The sequence below is a fragment of the Rattus norvegicus genome, chromosome X, assembly GCF_036323735.1.
Source record: "Rattus norvegicus strain BN/NHsdMcwi chromosome X, GRCr8, whole genome shotgun sequence".
In the NCBI taxonomy this organism is placed as follows: Eukaryota; Metazoa; Chordata; class Mammalia; order Rodentia; family Muridae; genus Rattus; species Rattus norvegicus.
In genome coordinates this window covers 101,841,983-101,868,690 of record NC_086039.1, presented here as the reverse complement: position 1 = coordinate 101,868,690, position 26,708 = coordinate 101,841,983, and the positions used below count along the sequence as shown (strand labels likewise).

The 26,708-nt window shown below is 39.1% G+C and overlaps 1 protein-coding gene across 5 annotated transcripts in view; it reads right to left on the bottom strand.

Moving 5' to 3' along the window:
- Nucleotides 1-7,755: 7,755 nt before the first annotated feature.
- Cenpi (centromere protein I) overlaps nucleotides 7,756-26,708 on the bottom strand; it is a 51,744-nt gene continuing 32,791 nt past the window's right edge. For 4 of the 5 annotated variants that reach the window (XM_006257217.5, XM_006257215.5, XM_006257216.5 and 1 more), the window contains 7 exon segments: nucleotides 24,478-24,572; nucleotides 22,155-22,290; nucleotides 20,290-20,414; nucleotides 18,034-18,082; nucleotides 17,686-17,904; nucleotides 9,163-9,204; nucleotides 7,756-8,526 (listed from right to left, as the gene is read on the bottom strand). In XM_006257217.5, the coding sequence (XP_006257279.1) occupies nucleotides 8,407-8,526; nucleotides 9,163-9,204; nucleotides 17,686-17,904; nucleotides 18,034-18,082; nucleotides 20,290-20,414; nucleotides 22,155-22,290; nucleotides 24,478-24,572 (786 nt within the window). In that variant the 3' untranslated portion in view covers nucleotides 7,756-8,406. 5 annotated transcript variants of the gene reach the window in all.

The following is a 26,708-nucleotide window of genomic DNA, read 5'->3' as shown; positions in this document are numbered from 1 at the left end:
ATTAAGACAGAAAGGGGGCGGCAGAATATGTTAAATAATGCCATGGAAACTGAATCAGAAAAATTAGACTCTGGGTAACTCGAGAGGAGAAACAACCAGTTTCTTCAACAAATGAATTGTAGAATAAAAAAGGAGAAAAGGGGGCCTTTGGATGAATCTCGGTTAATGGCTGCTTGTCTAAAATGCATGAAGTCCTGGGTTCCATCTGAAATCCCACAGAAGCCACTTTATTACATGACTGTGATCTCAAAATTTGGGAGATAGCGGTAGCATGGTCAGAAGGTCCAGGTCATATCTAGATACATAATTACAACACATTTTATATATACATGAGAACATCAAAACAAAATAATGAAACTATAGTGTCATTTTAGCCGATTCTACTTCTATTTTCTGCTCTCCAGCTCTGCAGAGCACATTTATGAAGGGGAGCCTCAGCGTGGTAGACACATGAGGAGGAAGAATGGAGGTGGTGCTCTTCCAAACCTCAACCCCAGACAACTGCTACTGTTGCGTAAGATGGTTCCCTGGCAGACACTACTTAAAAGGCTGGATGTACCGGAGTGCATCAGGCCTAATGCAATATAAAATGCATCCTCTAGGGGGAGCATTTGTCAAAACCAAATTCAAACAACTGTTTCAGTATTTTTAGCTGAGGCAAAAGAAACCTTAAGATACACGACAGATTTTAGGGGGGGGGGGCGGTGGGGAGAGAAGGAAATTTGAAGTGATATATGTTCATTTTTAAAATGTCCTGAAACTGGACATGGTGGTGCACACCTTTAAAGCCAGCACTTAGGAGAGGCAAGTAGATCTCTGGTGTTTCAAGTCTGTATGGTCTGAGGTTCCAGGCCATTCAAAGCTACACAGTGACATCCTGTCTCAAAAACAACAAAGACAAAAACGTCTTACATTTTCCAGGGAATCCTGAAGGACCTATACAGGCAGATGACTTTGGGTCTACCTAAGAAATGCCTGAGAAAGCCCCTCTACTCTTACCTGTGTAATCTTGAGATTCTTCACAAGAAGTAAGGCAGCATTGTCAGTGGCAGGTGCCAAAAATGCACCTCAATGCTTCTCCACCCAGAGTAGATTTATTGGTTCCAGGCATTTAAGAAACATTGATTAATCCTGAGCTGACACCCAAACTAACCAACTAGACCACCAGTGGCCACACAACAACAACAACGACGACGACGACGACGACGACAACGACAAGAACAAAATACAAATGTTAAAGACTAGTTGAGGAAAGAAACTAAATAAGAAACTACAGTCCAAAGAAGCAGAAACAGCATCCACAGTGGGGAAGGATATTATTTCTAGAACTGCCGAAACAGACTATTCGAATGTCTATCCACTGCTGTAGCGGAGCAATAAAGCCCTTGCCTAGCATGCGAAAGGCCCTGGGTTCCACCCCTGGCACTGAAAATCAAGACAAACCAAAATGCTGGGTGTGGCATGCCTACATCACAGCCTCAGCAGGGTCATGACTTCCAAGGCAGCCTGGGCTGCAAAGTAAGATCTTATCTCAAAAACAAAAACTGGAACGAAGTGCACTTTTTAACAAAAAAAAAGTGTCGAGGAGATAAACAAGAACACATGATCTATACATGGGACAAAAAGAACAAATAAAAAGTGTCCTTGAAACTAACTTGAAGTCCTCTTCCTGAGAACCAACTCTTAAGGTACCAGAAGGCGCTATGTAAGCTTCCAAAGGAGGGAAGCACATCAACAGTCCTACCCCGCTATGAGGCCTATGGACCACATCAACTAATAGCATAATAACCATAACGCAGACCTTAGTGATAACCAGCAGCTGTCCAATTGGACTTCAAAAGCTCTCGACCAATATCTGCTCAGGTGGTCAAGAACCTGAGTGTAGAAAGGCCAGGGAGCTAGGGTAAAACCAAATACTACTGGTCTGCTAAGGAACATAGCAGTGACTGCTAGTAACATTCCGCAATGCTCCTAGACCAGCCATCATCCGAGAAGCTTCCTCCTGAGCAGATGGGAACAAAAATAAGAAACCCATGGGCAGACTTGACCAAGAGAGACATTGGAACACTCGTCCCTAAATGGAATGGCTCCATCAAGTACCCCCCCCCGCCCCCATGGTTCAGGAAACCCTGCAGAAGAGGTGCAAAGATTGTAAGAGTCAGAGGGAAGAGAGGACACCCATGAAACAAGGCCCTCAGAATCAGCAGGATCAGTGCAGGTGAGACTGAGGCAGCGAGCACAGGGCTAACCCAGATGGGGTCCCAGAAGCTATCGCCAATGGATAACTGTTCGAACATGAATGAGTAGATCTCTCCAAAGGCGTCTCACTGGGGATACAAACCACTCCAGTCTTAAGGCCCGGCTCTGTGCCCACAGTAGATGACTAACGCAAAACAAATGGACTTTGTGAGTGGCATTTTTGGAGGAATTTGTCTCATGATGCTTTGTCAAGGTTTTTCATTTTTCCCTTACAGGTCCTTTGTTTATACACACTATGGTTTCCAGTTTTATGTTCTTATGGGATTTGTCTGTGTGGGAAAGCGTGTGTCTCTGCATCTGTGTTTGTTCAGCCTTTTCTTTGGCTTTTTTCCTTTGGATTGGTTGGTTGGTTCTAATTTGGTTTGTTTATATTTTCTCTAATTTGATTTTATCAAATTTGATTTGAGTGGAAAGGGAAGTGGAGGATGTGGGAGGAGTTGGGGGAGAGAAACCATAATCAGAATATAATTATGAAAAAAATCTTTTTCTCAATAAAAAAGGCAAGTGAAATTCATACACGATCCTACTGTCAATAAAGTTATTATTTTTATATTAGGACATGAAAGCAATTTTAAAAGCAATTGAAAAATCAATTAAATATAGACTTCTAGTCTTTATTAACTTAAGATTAACTTTCAAAGAATGGAAGTGAGTCAGTAAACATTTAATCCTGTAATCATTGTCCTGTAAAATAATGGTACATAGTAATACATACTGACCACTTCGGATTGGCATTTATACTCAATGAAAATAAAATATCTGAAATTAAGTGCAAGGAGTACTAAAAGTAAAGTTCCTCAGTTTATCACCATATACTTATAAAATAGAATTACTCCAATTTATTTGCACAAACGCTTTAGTTGTGAATTTCAGGAATCATAAGCTTAAATGCAAAAAGTCATGACTTTCGTTAACCCTGGTAAAACTCACGTCCCTGGGGCATTCCTTTCCACCAAGCGTCCTAGCCTAGGCTGACTCTCACTCTCACAGCTCTTTTCCCCTATTTTGCATCACAAATAGCTAGAAGGACATGAGGAAATGCTTGACACCATTTGTCGTTAAATATACACAAATGGAGACCACAATCAGGTCGCACCTCCTGCCCACTAACTCTTAAATTTTTATCTACTATGTAGGAGCTAAGGAGGTATGAAGAGAGAGGGCTCCAAAACCCCCCAGAGACCAAATTAATTCCACTCACTGTGCTCAGAAATACTCCACAAGGCCAAATCCATAAAACCCTGGAGTCTTTGTGGAAGACTTGGCAGAAGAGCTGGGAGAACAGTAAAACAGTCCAACTATGAAAATCAGTCACACATCGTTAAAACGCTAAAGTACAAGGGAAGTTCTGCTCGCTGTCAGTCTAAGGAGAAGTTTGGGGACAAAATGGATTCCACTAACGTTTCCCCAGAAAGTTGGAGTGGGGGAGGAGGGAAAGGCAGCCAGAGGAGTTTGAAAACTGTTTATCTGCCAAAAACTCAAACCAACTTCATGTTCATGGACGGCAAGGATAATGCCTCCCTTTCTAGGCAAGGAGTCGGAGCTGGAACTGACTTGGCAAACAGCCAGGCTTTCTACACAGAAACCACAAAAACTGCGCATGGTGGTGCACATCCGGAATCGTAGCGCTCTGTAGATGGGGGCAGGAGGACCACAAGTATAGTGCCGTCCTCTGCCATATAGTTCAAGACCACCCTGGGATACAGGAAGGAGATCCTCTCTAAAAAAAATGACACCGTCGTTAATACCCAATAAGGCTGTTCTAATATAAAGTGACTTACAGGAGCAAGAGTTCTGTAGCAACCAAGGGTCTTGGGCCCAGCTACTGCCTAGGGCAGCGTTGTCATTACTGTGACAAAATACCTTAGGAAAGATCTCAAATGGAGAACTTAAGTACGACTTTAATTTCTTGTGTCTCACAAATTCAAACTAAGTTCCTCACGGTTGGAAATAAATTGAGATGACAAGGCTTAATGGTCCTTGGCTTGTAGCTTGGGTAAAGGGTCAGGCAGTGGTATGAATTGGGCATGAAATGCCTGACCCCCTCCAGCTCATGCACTATTTTGTGCTCAGTTGTTTTTTCAGTCAGGGTTTCTCCGTGTATCCCTGGCTGTCCTGGAACCCCCTCTATAAACCGACCAGGCTAGCCTCAAACTCAGAGACCTGCCCGCCAGTCTCCTGAGTGCTGGGATTAAAGGCGTGCACCACTACACCCATCTTCCTGCCCCTCCCTATCTGCCCTCCAACTTTACAACCTCTCCCACAAAAATAAACAGGACATCCAGGATGCTTTGTTTACATACTATGGTTTCCTGTCGTTACCCCGTGTTGTGGAGATCTTGCAGCTTTGCTTCTATCAGACTGACGACCCTTTACAAGCTGCAGTAGTTCATGGATGGGGTAGATGTTGGAGTGGGCCAACTCAAAGCCCTGGGTCCAGGCCCGGGTGGTAGCTGAGCTGTCAGCCCACGATCACTCCTGCGCCACCAGGTCTAGCTCTTCCACTTTACCCAGGTGAGGGGAAGAGCCAACTCTGCCCAGTCCTCAGACATTAACATGGCCCCAGTTGGCAGTCCAGACCAGGGACATCCGCATAAGCCTTTGGTGGTAACATAGGCCCCAGATCTCTGCTGCACAGGGCCATGGACCCAGAGAGGACCCCTAGTGTTATCAGCCGGGACTTCACCATGGCCTTGGGTAGCACATCAGGCTGACGTCACTATCCTCTTGTCTCCAGTTCTGTCTCTTCATATTGCACAAATCATTCAGCTTCTCTCATTTCTCCACCACACAGTTGCTCAGCACAATGATGCCCATTTGCCTGCCTGACACGGCAGAGAGATTGGGGGTTCTGGGTGTCTTCTAGGAAATTCTTAATTTTGACATTCATTTTTTTCATTTATTCTGTGTACTTGGTTCTGAAGCTAAAAAATCATCATCTAATGTGAGATCGTAAAGATTTACTCCTGTTTTGTCTAGGAATCACCCCCTATCCCATACCTCCTTCCCCTTCTTCTATGAGGGTGTTTTCTCCACCCCAACCACCCACCCCTTCCCGCCTCCCTTTCCTTGACATCCCCCCACACTGGACTCAGGATGCTATTTTCTAGCACAATCTATTTGCCTACGAATTTCATGAAGTCATTGTTTTTGATAGCTGAGTAGTACTCCATTGTGTAGATGTACCACATTTTCTGTATTCATTCCTCTGTCGACTTGGGATATACAATTATTCCAGCATCATTTATTGAAAAGACTATGACTTAACCCTATTGAGAATTCTTGGCAACCATGTTTCAAGTTGCACTATCCTAAAGGTATATATTTATTTCTGAATTCTCAGTTCTACTTCATTGATCTGTATTTATTCCTTTTTTGTCTATGCTTATGTACGTACGTATGCACATGTACATTTGAATGCCTGTAGAGGTCAGAAGAGGGTGTCAGATATGAGGTACAGGCAGTTGTGAGACATTTGAAATGGGTGCTGGGAACCAAACCCAGGTGCTCTGCAAGAACAAGTGCTCTTAACTGCTGAGCCATCTCTCCATCCCTCATAAGCACACTGTGACCATAACAGGCTCCCAGACCTTAGCCCAGCTGACTCCATAACTAAAGTACCATTCCGGCTGTAAAACCCAGCACAGAGACAGCATTTTTAAAACAAATCTTTACTTCTTTCCATCTTCTTCCCTTTTAAATCCCCCAACCTGCTCGAACTTCTTTCTACACTCACTTTACACGTGACCTTTTGTTCCCCTCCCTCAACCCTTCTTCCCTTTATTTGACCTCTTATTTGAATTTTAAAACCAATTTGTTGGTTTCTATATGTGCCAGTTGGGATTTTTTTTAAAACAAAGATTAAACTGTAATGAATGATGCCTTAACTATATTGTCTTCTAGATGAATATGAAATATCTCCACATTAGATTGTCTTTACTTTTGAAAAGAACATTGTGACTTGACATATTAACTGATTTTGTAATGTTAAATTAACCTGGCATCCCTGGAGTGAATCAGTTTGTCACAGAATATAATTCATTCTTTTTTATACAGTATATTACTAAATTTGATTTGCTAATATTTTCTTGAGCTTCTTAGATATAGACTTGTACCAAGGGCACTGTTATAATTTAAAATATTTTCTTCTTTCCTTTTCTGTCCTCTTTAAAATATCTATTTTTATGTGGGTGAATGCTTGCCTGAATGTATATCTGTGCACCATATACACATTCAGTGACCAAGGAGGACAGAAGACGACATTGGAGTTGCAGATGATTGTGTGTGCTTGAAACTGAACTTCATGTATGTAGTGGCTACTCTTAGTTGCCTGCTTGACTACCTCTGGAATGAACTAAAAACCCGGGAGTTAGACATACTTGGGAGGGATTTTTAGCTAGTCAGATCATCTGAGGTAGGAAGACTCACCTTAAATATGTGTCACACCTTCTCATGGAAGCCAATCTAAATAAAGGACAAGGAAGAAAATGTTTTGCTCTTTGCATGCTTGTCCTCACTCACTGGCAAGCCCATTCTTGCACCAGTATTAGCGCCTAGTTCTTCACGATTCTGGTGTATACTAAAGATGCATTGATACATCCAGCCTTGTGGACTGAACTCCTGGATGGATCCATGACCTGTAAACTCCTCTAATAAACTCCAAATAGAGTCATTCTCTCATGTCTGTTTCTCTAGAGAATCCAGTGCATTAAGTGTGATTGCAATATCCTCTTGATGGATTTTTCCTTTAATGGGTAGCTAGTATGCTTCTGTACCTCTTCTGATTACTTTGGCTTGAAGTCTATTTGGTCAGACATTAAAACAGCTATACCTGCTTGCTTCTTGGATTCATTTGCTTGAAATACCCTTTCCCCCATTCTTTTCTGCTAAGGGGATGTCTGTCCTCAGTGGTAAGGTATGCTTCTTGAATTCAGCAGAAACATAATTCCTGATTTCTAATCTAGTTTCTATGTCATGTTATTGGAGAACTGAGGCCATTAATATTGAATTATTAATGAGCAATGCTTATTAATCCCCTTTATTTTGTTGCTGTAGTATGGGAGCCGCACCTGCAGCCATTGTAACTAAGTGCTCTAGGATTATTTATTCCTCGTGTCCTCTCCCGTGTATACCTCCCTTCAGGGTGAAGTGAAGGTTTTCTTCTGGTACCATCTGTAGAGCTGGAGTGGTGAACAGGAATTGCTTAACTGTGCTTTATTGTGAAATGTTTTTCTTTTCCTGGAGATTGGGATCATAGTTTTGCTGGGAATAGCAGTTTATGCTGGCATCTGTGTTCTCTGGAAGCTTATAGAATATCCTTTCAGTCCCTCCTGGCTTTCAGAGTCTCCATTAAAAAAAATCAGGTGTTACTCTCAATGTACATGTGTTAAATAAAGTTGTTCAGTAGTGATAAAATAAAAATTTACAATGAATTTTCAGCAAAAATATCTCCCTGTTATGGATTTTTAAAAAAATATTCAGAAATACTCCGGAAGGTAAAACTGAAGTTAGTTTATTTAAGCCTGGCAATTTAAAATCTGAATTAAATACATAAATACATACATATACATATACATTCAAATATAGTGCTGTCATAAAATCAAACCAATAAAATGAAATTTCTTCATTTCCCCCTCCTCCCTTCCCTTACAATTACTGCCAATGCAGGCAGATAGCCATCAGCTTCTTGGGATGTTAAGAGTCACACATGTTGCATTCTACTATTAGTATCTTAGAAATGTAAACTATTCCTAGGATTTCAGAGATTGCAGAGTATTCTGCATAAGTGTGTCTGAGGAGTAGCTTAATTTATATTACTTGTTCTCTTCCACTAACAAAGCCGACGAAAATGCAAAGCAAATTTCCTACTAGAAAGCAGACATATGTGTCTCTTCATGTATAATTCAGTGAAAGCAGAACTGGATGATGAAGAGGTTATTTTTCATTAGTAACCTTAATATCTGAAGACTAAAATGAAGTTAGTGGACACCAAGGCTCTCTTGAGCCATGGACGGAAGGAAGGCCAGGCTTAGTACTTCTTAAAGATGGCAGTCGGCTTATGAAACGGATATGGAAAGTCATGCGAGGTACTTAGTCTCTCCAGCAGTGAGACATTTAGTCCAGTATGGCATTTGTTTATGTCAATGTTTATGTGTTTTTCTCTGTTTTGGATACAGAAGAATGATCGATACTACTTTTTATGAAAAGGTTTAAGCCTTGAAAACCCTCTGAATATAAATGGTCCAAATACCAGTTCCATTTCTTTCCCTGCAGGTACAGAAAAGGGAAAATTACTTATTGAACATGGATACTCGTTCGTTCCCTACCTCCTTTTCTTCCCCCAGAAAAGTTTACGACATGTTGGATGCATATTGAAAACAGCTTAAAAGAGGTTCATGATTAGAACTAAGTCACTAAATTAATCAAATCGCTAAATATTGATTTAATTATACGGATGAAACGTTCATCAGAACAAAGTACTATGAAATGGAAAAGCACCACTATTCTATTCTCATACTCTAGAAATTCACCATCTAAAATAACGGACACAAAAGATATAATGTCAGCCAGTGTGTGTGCTGTGTACACAGGAGGATTTTCTAGGATAATGAAAGCTCTGTGCACAGTGTAGTTACATCAGGTTCATTTTAGATACATACTGTACTATTACATGAGACAAAGAATGATCAGAATAGCAAGAGTCAAACTAGGAAGAGTTATATTCTAGACATAATGAAGGACTATGCCTATAAATCTGGATTATTTGATTGCATTATGAAGGCAAACATTTCATTTTCACTTTTTGGAGGCAGTAGGAGTAAAAGAAGGAAAAAAGAAAAGGCATAGAAAATCTCTTGTTTAAGTTATATAAAGTTCCTGTGTGAGGAAAGTAAGTTTATTTACCCGGATAGAGCTCAGGTGGACTGGCATTTCTTCTGGGCTCTCCTTTAAAAGAAGGAAACGAGGAGTCACAGAGATGAACACAGTAGGTTAGCAAAAGTCATCAGATAATAATCATGGTCCTTCCCACTCTGATTCATCTGGCCACGTTCTAGTCCTACCATCTGCCTGGGACTCCCGAATAAACACTCACTATGACCCCTGCATTTCCTTTTCCCTAAAAACACGAGGAACAATAAAGGCATGGTGGATAACTGAGCTCCTAAATTTAGCTAATCTATGATGTCCTCTTTTTATTTTGTACATAAGCATTAAGGTAGTGATGGGTGCTAAGGGAGACTTTTTCCTAAGAAATGTGGTATTTGAATTTCACCTTAAAAGACAAAAAGTACATTTTCCGCATTGCTCGGTCATCTCCATCCTTCCAGGATGTTACAACAGTCCACTGGAATAAAGCCTGGCTCTTCTTCTCTAAGTTTATTCATTTATTTCTTTTTAGTTAGTTTGGCTAGACCTTTGTCAATTTTGTTTATCAATTCAAAGAACCAGCATTATGTTGCAATGATTTTATATACTGCTCTTTTAGTTTCTGTTTCTGTCCTAATCTTTATTATGTCTTGCCATTTACTATGTTTCTAGAAGCTTGTGCATCACTAGTTTGAGGTCACTGTTTTTAAAATGTTGTTGAAGAATTTTTAAATATAAATGAGTCTTTTGCCTGAATATATATATATATATATATATATATATATATATATATATATATATGCAGCACATGTGTCTAGTCCTCACAGAGGTTAGAAGAAGGTGCTAGATCCCTTGGAGTTAGAGTTACAGATGGGGGTATCCTACCACACTGCTGCTGGGAGCAGAAGCTGGGTCCTCTGCAAAGTCAGTAAGTGCTCCTCACCGTCGAGTCACCCTCCAGATCTTACTATGTTTTATTTAAAGTAAGCAGCCATAGCTGTAAGCTTTCCCTCTCAAAATGCCTAGCTGCATCCCAGAGGTTCTGGGAGGTTCTGCTATGATTTCATTTGTCTAGGAATTTTAAAATTCCTCGGTCAATTGCTAAAATCCATCCATTTAAAAGTGTATTCTTTAGTCTCTGGGTATCTGTAGTTCCTCTTACTGTTGATTTCTAGTCTTATTTCAATATGCTGGAAGGGATTATTTGAATTTTGGTGTTTATCACACCTGCCTTGAAACTGCATTCATAAATGCAAAAGAATGAAATTAGATTCGTATCTTTCACCTTCCTTCAAAATAAATTCAAAATGAACCCAAAGACCTTAACATAAGACCTGAAATTCTACAACTGTTGGAGAGAAAACCCTTTAGAATGTAAGCATAGACAAAAACTTTCTGGAAAAGTTTCTGACTGTACAGGAGACAAGCCCAAGAATTGACAAATGGGCTTCTATAGACTTAAAGGGCATTCCCACAGGAATGAAGAGCACAGCAGATAATCCACAGAATGAGAAAAAATCTCTGCCAGCTAAACTGCAGACAGCAAGCTAGTGTCTAAAGGACCATAGAAATTAAACATCACGAAAACAAACTATCCAATCTATAAAGTAATAAACTAAAAATTCTCAAAAGAAGAGATACAAATGGCTAACAAATGTTTTACGAAGTGTTTGGCATCCTCAGCCATCAGGAAAACAAAGAGTAACGCTGCCTTGACCTTCCATTTCACCAAAGCCTTTAGGAAAACACGGGGCTCGAGATGACTCAACACTTACTAGCCCTGGCTGCTGCTCTGCCCGCCTTACAGTTCACACCCACCTAGTGCTTTACAATCCTTTGTAATTCTGGATGCAGGGAATCTGACCCTTATAAGCCCTGGGGCACCAAACATGCCTGTGGCACACACACACACACACACAACACACACACTAAAAACAAATCACAATCAAACAAAAAATAGACAACAGCGAATGCTAAAGAGGTTCCCTTATTGACTGCTTGTTGGAGAATAAACGGCTGTAGCAGCTGTGGACATCAGTATGCGACACTTGCACATACATGTGTCTGCTACTGCGCTATTCATAAAAGTTAGAAAAGAGACATCCTTTATATCTATCCATAGATTAATGCATAAAGAAAAGATGGTACATTCACACAGCTGAATTCATTTAGCCATAAATAAAACTGAAATCATGACATGTGCAGGAAAATGGGTGGGAATCTAAATTAGCATCTTAAGCAAAATAATCCAGAGTGAGAAAGACAAATGCTATGTTTCTTCTCTCCTATGTGGATCCTAGATTCTCTGTATATTTGTGTGCATATGTTCATGTACACATATGTAAAGATCAGAAGGGAACCCGGATCCTCAAGATCCAAGAGACAACATCTCTTTAGTGACCTGTGCCTCTCCAGCACTGGGGTTACAAGTACACGCCTGGCTTTTTTAAAATGTGGGTTCTTAGGATCGAACTCAGGTTATTCTGTTGCCCTGCAATCACTTTACTGACTGGGCCATCTCTCTAACCCCAAAACCCAAAATGTAATTTCTGCAGTGCATGTATGTGTATAGAGGAGTTTAAAACTGGAAAGGGGGCATGAGGAAATGGGGTGTTAAGGAAGGAGGAAGGGAAGGAAAAGATACGGGAATACCTGCGACATGAAGTGGATGGGGATATTGGGGAGGCTGGAGGGGACATGAAGGAGCAGGGGAATTGGAAAAGTACAGGAGAAAGATCATCATAAAATATAGGAAGATGCAATGATGAAATCTAACAGTTTGAAAGCTAAGCTAAAAAGGTAAAAACCTAAGCACTAAAAAGGAATAAAGAATCTAATGAGGTAAGCACTATTACAGTAGAGTCTATGAGAGGAAACCTTCACTAGACTTTAACCAGCACTCTATTCTTGGACATGATGCTTTTTAATATCACTAACAGAAAATCCTGCCTATCAAACACTTACAATGCAGTAAGTTTGCTATACAGCCTTTGTTTTGTTTTGAAGTACTGAAGATCCAATCCAGGGCCCTGTACATACTGGGTAGGTACTCTGCCAAAGACCAATCTTCACCTCCATGATGGTTTTTCCTGCTTAGCATTGCTATTTTGTAATCCTGAATGAGTTGTTTCAGGTGTAGGCCTATCCTTAACATTTTTAGAAACATGTTAGTAAGTATTTGCAAATTGACAAAAGCATTGTGTATGTATGTGTGTGAGACAGTGCTAGTAATGAAACAGTTCTTGGAAGATCTAAAGGCCACTGGTGACATCATCCCACACATGTAAACATAATGACTGCTGACCCTTCATAGTTACATATTCCATATCTATGGGTAATCTACCTAGAATCAAAACTACTGGGCGAAAATATAATAGACTCTCCAGTCAAAACTTGAAGCCGCTATGTGTTGAACAGTATGCTGAGTCCATATAAACAGAAGGATGTGCTGGCATGCCCTGCTGTAGCTCCCCAAGGTACTCTTGGTTTCAGCACTGTTCACCTAGCATCTGTGTACTGTTATAAGGTACAATGGTACTGTCTGTTCTGAACACTTACAGACGATTTTTCTTACCGTTATTCCCTAAACAATCTGTTAGAACAACTCTTTACACAGAATTTACTCTCTACTGGATACTTAGTAAGTAATTAAGGAATGGTTAGTTAAGTAATTACCATAAATACTGTACTGCATAAGCATTTCAGAGATGACTTAAAGACAGTTTCCAACTTAATGATGGTTCAACTTAAGATATTTGAACTTTATCACGAACCCAGAGGGACAAAAATCTCACCCCAAGTCAAGCAGCATTTGTATACAAGAGGAGGTGCATAGGTTCTATGCAGATCACTTGATGAGACGTCAGCATCTATGGACCTTGCCACCTGTGGAGGTTTCCTAGAGTCTACCAATATCAAGGATCAAACAGATTTCTGCCTCTTGCTTCAGGAGAGTTTGGAATGTGTACGTTTCTGTCTGCTTCTCAACTTCTCCATTTTCTTTCTGGAGGATTAAAACTATCTTGGGAAAATTTTTTCCCAAGCTACTGTAATTCATCAAGTCTGAAGGTAACCTGTCTCTGTACTCTCAAACAACAAAGAACAAAAACTCCGTGGTTCCTACCCGGCTGCAAATGCTCACCAGCCATATCCTGATTTGGGATATACATGGGACTGACCAAATGTGCTTTAGGAAACGACGAAATCCAGAGTGTGCTGACTAACTCCATATTTGATTTATTTTTCTAACTTCCAGGTTTTCTTCTGCTCCAAGCCACTATGTCAAACTGTCTTAACATTTTGGTCCTGAGTGTCAAACAAACTTAAATAGGTCAAAACAGAGGTTTCTCTTGCCCTCCTTCATAAACAAGGCAACACCTCCAGTTCTTTCATTAGAATTCCCCTTACGAAAAACTGGAATCACAACAACCCTAACAAGAGTCCTTTTCTCATTCCTACCTTCAACCACACCGTCATCAGCACTCCTGCCTGCACTAAACACACGTCACACCAAAGCAGTCCATTTCTATTAGTCTCCCTTGGGGCCACCTGTACAAAATCATCCTCAGGATGTCATGTAGACTCCTGCAACTGTTCCTACTGCCACTTGGCCCTCCTCTTATAAAAACTATCCTTTACAAAGAAAGCACACATCACTAGTGGATGCTGACTTACTGGACTAGGACTCTGCTGGAAAATCTCCCCACTGTCTCCTATTGCATTCTTGAACTGACCTCTAAGACAGATAGTCACCTATGTCTTTTCAAACTTTTAAAAAATCCTGTCTCCAAAACAACAAAAATAGAATTCTTTTATATGGGCGCTATACATATTAAATATATATCCACGGTCAGCAAAATGGCTTAATGAGTAAAAGTGCTTCCAGCTAAGTCTGATAACCTCCATTCAATTCCTAGAACACACAGGATCAGGGGAGAGAATTGACTACTACAATTTGCTCTCTGACCGCACATGAGTGTCCTAGCATATGTGAGCTCCATTTCACCCCCCCCCCCACAGGAATAAATGTAAATTTCTAAAATAAAAAATACTTCCAAGGGCTAGATTTATTAATACTGGGAATCTCATTGATTTGAAATGTTTACAACTAAATACATCAATAAGGTAAAATTGCAGAATTAAATCATACACCACTGTATCAGGTTATAAGCAATACCTAAACTATACAGTATTTAGATAGTTGTCACTTAGTTGGTGACTGGGACTCAAGACAACCTTCAAAAAGACAGACTAGTGTCATATATGGTGGTTCAAGCCTATAATCCTAGAGCTTGAGAAGCTGAGGTAAGAGGTTTACCTCAAGTCCCATGCCAGCCTGGGCTACAAAGTGAGAACCTTTCTTTAAACAGTGTGAGTGGTGAGATATGAATGTAATTCCCTTTAACTTTTGTTTTGTTTTGTTTTGTTTTGTTTTGTTTTGTTTTGTTTGTGAGACAGGGTCTTACTTTATAGCCCAGATTGTTCTTAACCTCACAATATAGTGCCCTTGAATCCACAGTTGTCTTATCTCAGCCTCTAAGTACCAGGGTTATAAGTGTGAACCAGTGTGCCCAGCTTACTGTATTACTTTTAAAACCATGTTGTCCGAACTATATAGAAACAGTATCAAAAATGGCGGTTTCATATATATGCGCCAAATATACTCTCTATGCTGCTAAATTTTTACCTTCTGGAATGAACCTTTCGCATTTATCATTAGCAATATGAATTACTAATCCTTTAAATTTGTTTACTTGTGTTCAAGTTCATATATTCACTACTCTGAGACTGAACGGTCTTAGTGTCTCTCATTCCTGCTCTGTCTCTCAAGGAGAAAATCTTTTATCTGATTCAGTACATCCTTTTCCAAATAAGACTTACAGAAGGTGCAATTGACTGAGAGTGTGGAGAGATGACCATCAATTCACTGCTAGTAGAAATATAAGACAATATAACTTCTTCTTAAAAAAAATTCACTGCTAGTAGAAATATAAGACAATATAACTTCTTCTTAAAAGCAAGATAACAAAACCCAAAAATCTTTTAGAAGATGTACCATTGAGAGCAACTTCTCTTGTAGTGGTTTTCTCCAACAGAATACTTGTATACATGTAAAGGGTTGTGTACAAGAGTATATCTTAATAAAATTATAATCAAATCATTAATAATGAGGAATTAAATTCATATAATGGCAAACACAAAAAAGAATAAAGCAGCCTTTCATACACTAATGGTAAACAAAAGTCATGTTGAAGATAGATCAAATATTATTAAAACATTTTAAAATAGGGACCAGAAAATTGTCTTGAGAGGATATCCTGTATAGCAAGATGCTTAACAGCATCTCTGGTTCTAGCCACTAGATGTCAGCATGCCCACTCTCCAGTTAGGGAGAAACAAAACTGCCCCAGACATTGTAAACCATGTTGAGGAGGGACTTTTCCTTGGCCTTGAGCTACTTATTGCTTCAAGTACTGAGCAATGACAACCATGAAAAATTCCCAAAATATTTTTGAATTATGATGCAAATTAATCAATATGTACTACCACTATCCAGGCAATCACTCTAAGTCAAGCATACTGAGATTCCCACACATGATGAAATATACTGTTTACAATACAATTAAGTGTATATTATCATTCCTACTGAGCAGACAAGGGGAGCAGGGTATGGCAGCACGTCTCCTTAACTCCAAAACTCAAGACACTAATGGAGGAGGGTTAAGAGTTTAAGACGAGACCAGGCTATTCAAGAAAACCAACCCTGTCTCAAACACAAAACAAAATCTCAACAAGGCCAGAACCTTTTTAAAAAGCGTGTCTAAGATCAAAGTTATTAAGCAAAGGCACAGAATTTGACCCACGTAGGGATATCCAATGTTCTGGTTTGTTTAAGACATCTCAACATTTATTCTGATATGTCTGCTCAAAACAAACAAACAAAGAAGGTAAAAACTAACAAGAAATTAACTAAATAATTTCTATTAAACTTCAATTAAGATGAACAAATGTCTGAGACTGGAACTATGACCTGCTCCATCCTGGAGAACACAGCTAAGGGTTCAAGGCTCTCTTTCACCCAAGAATACCAGCACGTTCATCTTTGTCCCGGCATGTTCATTAGGCACAGATTCCATGCTGCTGGGGTATACCAAAGACTAGAGGCTTCTAACTTACATCATGCCTAATACAGTGGCTCAGGAATTATTCTAGGGAAGGAAGCAGTTAAAGTGACCTATATATGCACTAGAGTTTTATTCATCCATAAAGAAATGAAATTATATCACTTGTAATAAAAATGGATGGAATTAATTGATCATCACACACACACACACACACACACACACACAGAGAGAGAGAGAGAGAGAGAGAGAGAGAGAGAGAAGAGGAATAAAAGGTCTGAATAGTTTTTACAAAGAAAATATAGAAGTGGCCAATGGGTATGAAAAATGGAAAATATCCAGCAATGCAAATCAATATCATAATTCAGTATTCTCTCATACCCTTAGTATAGCCAAAATTAAAAATATATATAACAATGAGAAATATGTGGAAAAATGGAATCTTCACATTGTCTTTTTGTACTTCTTTGCATTTATTTTTCCTTCTTTCCTTCCTCTATCCCTCCATCCCTCCCTTTTTCCTTCATTTCTGAGATAACATCTCACTGTATGTCTCAGGATAGTCTCAAATTTACAACTCTTCTTACCCCTAGCCTCAGCCTCCCATGTGCACTACCAAGCCTATTTTGTTGTTTGCTTTTGTTTGGGGTTTTGGTTTTGAGTCAAACCATCTTGGAACCCTTGATCGTCCTGCCTCAGCCATGAACATCTTCATTTCTGCTTAAGTTGTTTATTGACAGCCTCCCCAACTGTACACTGAACTCTGAGAACAAGATCCAAATGCATCTTGCCCATCTCATGTATGTTTGAGACATCTAGTCAAAGACCACTGCCCTAACTCTATGCTGTTTTCATTGTTAGGGTTCTCAATGTTCTATCTGGTTAAGAAACTTGTGAATCCAAATTCTTCTAGCATATTTGTAATCATAACATTGTATCATGGATACATTTAACATATACAGCTTATGAATAATCCCCAAGTCACTAATAAGGTTGAAAATGGTAATCTTGCCCATTACCTAAGAAGACATACATCCCTGCCATATCCACTAACCTCCACTACACTGAATCAATAGCTTCAAGGAAGAATAGAAAAACACTGCCTATCTCACACTTTCAACCTTAGGAGGGATACACAGGAGCTTTCATTCTATGAAGCCCATCCTTACCTGAACTATTCATGGAACTTTCTTATATTGGCCCTTCCCTAACTTCACCACATCACGCTATAATCCTTTGTTAACAAGTCTGTCTCAGTAGCAAGGTCAAGCTCTAATCTTAGAGAATAGATATTGAAGTTCCTTAAAGCCTAGCATCCTACCAAAATTTTGTTAGCACTAAAAAAATCTGAACATGCCTTGCAACTCAGATATAACATTTCCTCTTTTCATAGTCAGTGTTACCACATGAAATCCAAAGACCCTGTAAATCCGCTTACCTGTAGCAAAAAGGAAGCTGCATAGTTCAATAGACAAGGATGGTGCACAAAATTTAAGTTGTGTTTATACTGTGTTTCTCCAGTATTTTCTATGATTTGGGGATCAATGTACACTCCTGTTTCAAATGGTCTGGATGACCATAGGCAATGAACCAGAGCTGTCAAATAGTAATTAAATTCTTTACAGATCTTGCTGCTAATACTGAACTCTGACTTTGCCTAATGGGAAAGAGAGAAAACAGTCATTAACATCTATTATTTTTGTTCACTTTATTCCTAACAAGTCCCACATATCTATACCTGATTATTTACAAAAACGGTCATTTAACACAGTTTTATCCTTTATACCTTCTGTACAAGGTCCTTTTTCTTAGCAGCTGTCAAATTATCGCGATACCTAATAATAAAAACAAACACAATAACACATTTAAAATGCCATTGGATATAATATTTCTGAATGTAAAATAAATTCTTTAAAATGTGTATTTTAGTTCCATTGGTAAAATACCTGTCACAGAAGCACAAGTACCTGAATTTACCTCTCTAACCCCCTCATAAAAACCAGGTTTGGGGGGGTTGGGGATTTAGCTCAGTGGTAGAGTGCTTGCCTAGGAAGCGCAAGGCCCTGGGTTCGGTCCCCAGCTCCGAAAAAAAGAACCAAAAAAAAAAAAAAAAACCAAAAAAAAAAAAAAATAAATAAATAAAAAAAAAAAAAACAAAAAAACCAGGTTTGGTTGACATATCTTTAACCTAGCACTGTAGATCTCTGGGGCTCACTGTCTAGCTGGTCCAGGGAATCAGTGAGCTCCTGGTTCAGTTAGAGATGATAAAGTGCAAAGCAATAGTGGAAGACACTCGACAGTCACCTCTGACCTCCACGTGACTATACATGCAAGTATACATACACAATCGTGCACACACACACACAAGTATATTGTAAACAAATGCAAATGTGAACAGACACAAATATTTAATTGTCTAGTTAAAGATTTTACACTTTGGTTGTACGTTTTCTATGAAGAATTTTTAAAGTTAGGGTTTTCAAGTGGAATTACGCATTAGACCATTTGTGTAGCATGCGTGAGGTCAAGTTCAACCTCGAGTACTGCAAAAAAAAAAAAAAAGATAAATAAAAAGAGGCTCAAACTTCAGTTGGAGGATGACAAGATTAGCAAGTAAAGTGCTTGCCGTGAGCTCTTACCACCTGAATTTGATATGCAGAACCCACGTACAAGGAAAGAACTGACTGCACAAAACTGGTCTCAACTCTCCATATAATTATGGTACATGCACACCCATATACATACAGACACAATAATGATAAATTTTAAAAACTGAATCAGACATTTCAGATGTGCCCTTACAGTAAATAAAACTGAATAGAAAACATTCTTTTATTGGTCCATTATTAAAGAAAGCAGTTAATCACTGATACAGAACCCATTTTCTTTATGTAAAATAAGGTCTATTTTTCATAAAGCAGCTCAATGAGATGACTGAGCAGGCAGAGACTCTTAACATTGAGCCCGATGACCTGACCTTGGGCAGGGGACATCACAGGGTGGAAGAAGAAAACAGACTCTTGAAAGTTGTCCTTTGACCTCCACACAAATTGTTACACACACACACACACACACACACACACACACACACACACACACACACACACACTCAGAGCCACGAACACACATAGGCACGAACACATGCAAACATGCACACAAAACAAATAAATGTCAAAAAGTTAGTTTATAGGTATAGCAAAACAGACAATAAAATCAGAAACATAATCTTTTTCTTATCTGAGAACAGCTGTCTAAATCATTTCTACATATTTTAACATTGACAGAGCTATACAAAGAGCAAAAGGCCAGAAGTAAAGCTTAGAGGGTCACATAGGCAGGCCCTCTTGCTTTCCAGAAAAATGTTCTTTTTACCAGAAAAAGTACATATACTTCAACAGTTATCAACAAATGATTAATTTTTCTTTAACATGAAAATTTTAATTAACAAAGCTGAGTGCAACAGTGCCATTACATAACAAACCAATCCTTAACACAGACTTTTAACCCCATGTGCTCTATGGGGGATTGAAAAATAGCACAGCTACAGTTTTGGTGTCTTAAGATACCTCCATAACACATCTTGAAATCACTTATAAAGTTACATATGGCAGAGTCAGAAAGAGAAATACTATGTTTTCTCTCATTTGTGGATGTAATATTTTATATAGACAGAAAATATCATTTATGTATACATATGATAAACAGAAGCGATAGTGGAGAATAGAAGTAGACTAGCAAGAAGGGGTAGAACAGAAAAGGCGCGGAGGAGCAAATCCAAACAAGGAGCACGGTGCTCTATAACGAACATGTCTTCAGAAAAACCAGCACTTCGTACAGTGAGTATAGCTCAATAACATTTTACATAATAAAAATAACAACATAGCTATCATAGTCATAAAGTCAGACACCCCAAAAGCCATGCTACCTATTTCCAAAGACCCTGGCAGAAAATTGATAGGAATTTTATTATAGTTACATGATAAACAGAGAATTATGGAGGAGAAATTCCTAAAATCATTTAAAGAGAGATGGGGGCTTGTACCTGTACATTATGTAACAGAGTTGGTTCAAGATAGTGGCATCCAAGCTTAGGAATGCAGAATGAAAGACCACAGGAGGAAACAACACCACCAATGGAAGGTCATAATTTATATATATGTCACACACCTTTGGGAAAGAATATTAATATTAATATACATATTAGTGTCCATTAATCAATGAAGCTTACTCAAAGACTCATAGATATAAGATAAACAATATGGCAGCAGTAGTACATTTGGACCTCTATAATTCCTAAATAAAAAGGGTTTCTATTAGTCTTTTTAAAATACAACTCATCGAACACCAACCTTAACTCAAAATTATTTCTAAGACCATTATTAAAATATTTCACTTAGGTGGGCCAAGTGATGCATGCCTTTAATCCCGGCACTTAGGAAGTAGAGGCAGGTAGTTCTCTATGAGTTTAAGTTCAGCCAAGGCTATTCAGTGAGATCCTGCCTCAAAAAATACTATTTTTATTATGGGACTGGGGCGATGGCTCCGCGGTTAAGAGCATTGTCTGGTCTTCCAGAGGACCCAGCACCTACACGGTGGCTTACAACCATCTCTAATTCCAGTTCCAGGGGATCTGATGCCCTCTTTTTTTACCTCTGTGACAGCAAGTATTCACATAATGTGCAGATGTTAGTACAGGCAAAGCACCCATATAAATAAAATTAAAATAAATCTTTAAAATCCATCTTAGCACAGGAAAAACATGTTAGAATAAAGAAGCATTATTTAAAGTAGGCAGAATGTTTGCCTAGCACAAAGAAGGCCCTGGTTTCAATCCGCAGTGCCATATAAACTAGGAGTGGTGATGCAAGCCTTTAATCCTGGTACACCAGGTGAGAGGCTCAGATGATCCTGTGTGCTGGCTAGTTTTACATCAACAGGATATACACTGGAGTCATTTGGGGATAGGGAACCTCACATGAGAAAAGAGCCGCACCAAACTGGCCACCCTGTGGAGCATGTTCTTGATCAACGTGGGAGGGCTCAGCTCCCTGTAGGTGGTGACACAGTAGTTTTGGATGCTATAAAAAAGCAGGCTGAGCCAGTCCCAAGGAGCAAGTCAGTAAGCACTGATCCTCCAATGGCCTTTGCTTCCCTTCCTACCTTGAGTTTCCTGCCCTACATTCCCTTCATGATAGACTGTAACTAGGGCATGTAAACTGAAATAAATCCTTGCTCCTCAAGTTGCTTTCAGTTGTGGTGCTTTGTTATAGCAATAGAAACCCTAAGACACTTGGCTACACATCAAATTTGTGGCCACCGTAGGCTACATGAGACCTACGTCCAAAGGAAAGAAAAACCAATTAGGTTATTAGTGTATGAAAATAGAAAACTGGGGAAAGGGAGACTACAATGGGGCTTTGTGGTGGTGATTGTTTTGTCCCTGTTAAATCCTATAAAACAATAAAAGAACTAAATTTATGAAATTACTAGGTACCAGAAGAAATCAAAGTCAGGAGTCAAAAAAATCAAAGTTCAAAGTCAGGAGTACAAATCTGAAGAAGATAACATTTTCTTTTTTTATGCCTGGGGACAAGAATAAACATAGATGGACAAAAACATGATGCCAGACACAGCCTTTTACCCAGGACCTTGTTTATCAGGTCAATATATGTTAAAGTGGCATCTGAACTAAAACCAAGTCATTTTCCTCTATACCTGTTCTATCAAAGTCAGTTGTTCAGATGAAACAACACTTGCTCTACTAAAGTCAGTTACTCAGGTAAAACTCAACCATTAATTTTAAAATATGGCTATTTTAACTATTTAGGAAGATTGTAACATACCTTAAATCTAAATCACAGGCTAATAAGGTGACTAGCTGTCATAAATATATGATTTGTGTACTACCTTCTCATAGAAGTCCAAAATAAAGTGCAATAGTAATGTACTGCTGCTCTCCAGGCGTATTGCCACCATGGACAGCCAGCCTATGTACTCAATCAACTGAGACACAGAATCCATGGATCCACCCAAAGTTGTCTCCCTGCAATAAGAAATCATAATACTTAGATAAACACCAGTAAAAGCGCTCAGTTCCAAGTTACAGATAAGCAATGTAAAGCAATGGATGGATAGGGAATTCAAAAACTGTAAATTCTCCAATGTACAATTTGCTGTTTTAAAAGATAAAAGCACAGCGATTAACCACAGTATTACTCTTGATGGCAGTGGTTGTTGTCCTCCTCCTCTTCTTCTTCCTCCTCCTCTTTTTTTTTTGAGATATGGCCTCACTACACAGCTCTAGCTGTCCTGGAACTCACTACTATGATGCAGAACTCAGCAGATCTGCCTGCTTCTTCCTCCCAAGAGCTGGGATTAAAGGCAGGCACCACCGAGGCACAGCACTTTTGTCTTCTAAGGAACCATTAAGAGCAACTCAATTTTAGCACTTGGAAGGCACTTAAGGAAGGTCAAGAGTTCAAATGCTGAAAATTTGAGGGCCACTAGAGGTACATGACTACCTCGAAAAATGAAATAAAATGAAAATGATATATGTTGGACTGGAGAGATGGCTAGGAGGACAAAGCATTTGTCATGTAACCCTGACAACATGAAATCAACCCCCAGAAGCCATAGACAGTGGAAGGAGAGAGTCAATCACACAGTATTGTCCTCTGACCTTCCCACATACCATGGCATCGTGTGTACATGTACATGTAACATATATAAACACACTGCCAGACTAATAGTAAGCGTTACAAAATTTTAGAAACTGTTTGGTTATTATAATGGTACCATTTTAATAGCTGAGATGGTATCTAGAGTTCCCAGGAATTATTCTTAGGAATAATACAAGGAGAAAAGTAAAATGTGAAGAACAGTTTGGGGATAGAGAGATGGTTTAGCAGTAGAAAGAATGTACTGCTCTGGGGTTGGGGATTTAGCTCAGTGGTAGAGCGCTTGCCTAGGAAGCGCAAGGCCCTGGGTTCGGTCCCCAGCTCCGAAAAAAAGAAAAAAAAAAAAAAGAATGTACTGCTCTTCAAGGTATTCCAAGTTCGAATCCAGTGGGTGGCTCACAATCATCAGTAAACTTTCGCTTCAGGGGAATCCAACACCTTTGGCCTCCAAGGGCACCTACATTTAACTATACACATCATACATATACACTTATTAAAAACTAATAAAAACAGTTCTTAAAAAGAAAAGCCATTGAGTCAATAACTATTAAAACTGGATGATGGATGTGTAAGTATGGTGTTTAATCTTGATTCTTAACTTGATACGATCTAGAATCAGCATGGAAACCAACCTCTAGTCATGTCTGTGAGAGATTAGTGAGACGAGGGTAACTGAGGTGTAGGAGGACTCACCCTAAATACAGGTGGTACTGCTGTTTCATGGGTTGGGGTCCTGAACACAAGCATGAGTTGCTCTGTTTACTAAATGTCAAAAGAATATGGACAGCTGCCTCATGGTCCCACAACCACCCCTTCGCCACCACAATGGACTACATATTCTCAACTGTGAGCCAAAATAAACCCTCTTTCCTTCCTGGACTTTGCCAGGTCCTTCCTTTGGTGCAACAAAAAAGTAATTTACCAGAGGCTGGTAATATTGTACTGTGTGTGTGTTTCTATCTTTGGAATTATTTTTATTGTCTATTTATAATTTAAAGCATTTTTGTATTCCATGGAAATCTCATAAATGTATTTTGATCATATTCACCCCAACTCTTCCCTTTAACTCTTCCTACGTCCCTATGCCCCTTCACCTTTATGTTCTTTTTTACAATTTAATAAGCCATCAACTCCACGTTTTTGCTATCCACACATTTCTGAGGGTTATTCACTGAAGTATGGTCTGTCTACCTTAAGGAAACGGAGTTCATCCTAGAAGCTATAAAGTACTCTTAGCTACCCAGGGGTGGAGTCTTCTGGATTGCTAGCATATCGACAAGCTGCACTATAAGTTCAATATTCCCTTTTTGCTATATTACCTAGTGCCACGTAACTCAAAAGGGTTGCTTTCTGGTTTATCTAAATAGTAACTTAGAGACTTGATTTTTCTTTCAGGATTATGGGAATGAAATATAAAGATTAACTATAAAACATTTCCAGGAATGTTCTACGTATTTTCATAAAATAATTAAGTCTCACGCCATAATATTAGATTCCATATGCAAACATTTTTATGTAGAACATTTCTGTGGACGGCCATAGGATTAACTCACAGAGGACTGTCTGTCATGGGCTGCACCTGTGCTTCTGTAGAGAGCCACAACAGCCAATTCTGCAGTAAGTCTTTCAGACATTGAAGAAGACTGCACTGAAGAGGGAAAACAAAACAAAACAAAATCATCCAAAGCAAATAGTAGCTAGACCGAACAGACTAGAAATAGAATGTGAAGATGGCGGTGGCCTACTTACAACTCAGTTGCTACTCCGACATGCTCAGTCTCCAAAACGGAGCTGAATGCAAGCACATGCTTATGTTATCAATTTTTTTCTAGAACATACTAAAACAAGACTTCAAGCTTAGCCTAGGAACAGAGTCTTCTCTAAATCATACTCCTTTATAACATCCTTTATTTCATCAAAGAAACCAGCAGTCCTGGCCATGCACAGTGGCATAATCTATATTGGCAGCACTCAGGAGGCAGAGGTAGGGAGATAAGAGGTTGAAACAGAGTAGTACATAGTAAGTTTGATGCCAGCCTGGGCCGCAAAAGACTCTATCTCAGAAACAAAATCATCCCTAGTGTCCTCTCCAAGATCATCTCAAGTTGCTACCAGTAAGAGTTTTCCAGGCTTTTTCTTTGTGGTCTCTTAAGTACAAGCTATTTCCTTTCTGCTGGTTATAATCTTCTATAATTCTGGAAAACGTTTCTAATGTCTGAGTTCTCAGACTTTTTACCCTGTGTTCCCAAGGCCTCATTCACAATTCCTTAACTATCTTCAGTAAGTCTCAGTTTGGGTCTCAAAATTAAAAACTGCTCTCTATCCTTGATTCATTTTCTGTTTCCTTTCCTCCTTCCGTCTCTCCTCCCACCCCCTTCCTCTACTCTTAGACATGAAGAGATAGACGGACAAATAAATGGGTCCATGCACAGCAGGTTGAATCATGAATAACTGCTATCAGCCCCTGACCTACACAAATAACACCTGCCTATAGCTCACCAGAACATCCGCAGCTAAGGGGCTCTTTAAACTGCTGGCATGAGTGGACATTTTTGAAAAGAACTCAACTAGAAGATTAGGAGAGAATTGTAAGAGATTTTATTTTTCGAAATAGTCTCTGAAAGTTTAGTAGCTGGGATAACTGGTATTTTCATTTGAATAACAGTATTCATATAGTAGTAAGTTACAAGTAATATAATTTGTAAATTCAAGTTAATAGTTAATGTGATAGGCAATAAAGTGACATGCAATGAATTATGAGAAATACTAACCAGAACAACTTATTTTTCCTGTAAATGCAGTCAACAGTGAGTAATGTGAGAGGCAAACTAAAGAAATAGTTTACCATCAGTGCTTTCAAAGGAAAATAGGTATTCGATAAGAAAGTGACTCAAGGAATTTGGTTGGCTTTGGTCACTATTGCACCCTACAATTGTTAAAAATATTTAGAGCATCGTGGCTCACATCCCTAATCCTAGTGCCTGGAAAACTAAGTTAAGAAGACAGATGCAGGTTAAAGGTTATCCTGAGTTCCAGGGAGACCTGGGCTACATAGGTAGACCCTGTTTCAACCTCACATCCTTAACTCCCAAAAAACTTTCAAAAGAGAAATTAGTATATTATGATATATAGTATGATATTAATAATTAGTATATTTATGAAATATACTAACGTAAGTATTATGTTCAAAATTCTAGCAATGCATTGCGATAAAAATATCATTCATTATATTCTAAGAGACTGGAGCTTTGGCTGGATTTTATAGCCAGAGTTAATTCTGTACCTTGAGGTCGTTTGAGATTGCTAGCTACTGTGTACCTGATTTGTTTGTTTAACCTGCCTTTATGAAAACAATGCTCCAATCGACCCTGCTGGCCCTGAATTTCCCACAGAATCATCTTTTAAATCGTACGCTAGTGCATAGCTGTAATCTTAAATTATGTAATTTCCAAGTCCCTGACCCAGAACAACGCATGGGCATAATTTGTTTAAAGCAGCAACTATAGAGGTTGAAAGCAACCTTTTAAAATGAATATTCACTGTAAATGTTGAGCACAACACTTATGGATATCAGTTGATATAAACAATAGTATTTATAGTTCTGTTTTATTGTCTGGGTCAATTAGGGTCAGTTGGAACCAGTGGCTTAATCCCTTGTAAAACTCTGTTCAAATTTTCAGAAAAGTATCAGATCCTTGCTCACAGTTAAATGACTCCAGGAGGAAGGGCTGTTACTTCTTTAGTGTGATACTGATGCACTGTTAGTGATGGGGAGTTAAGAACA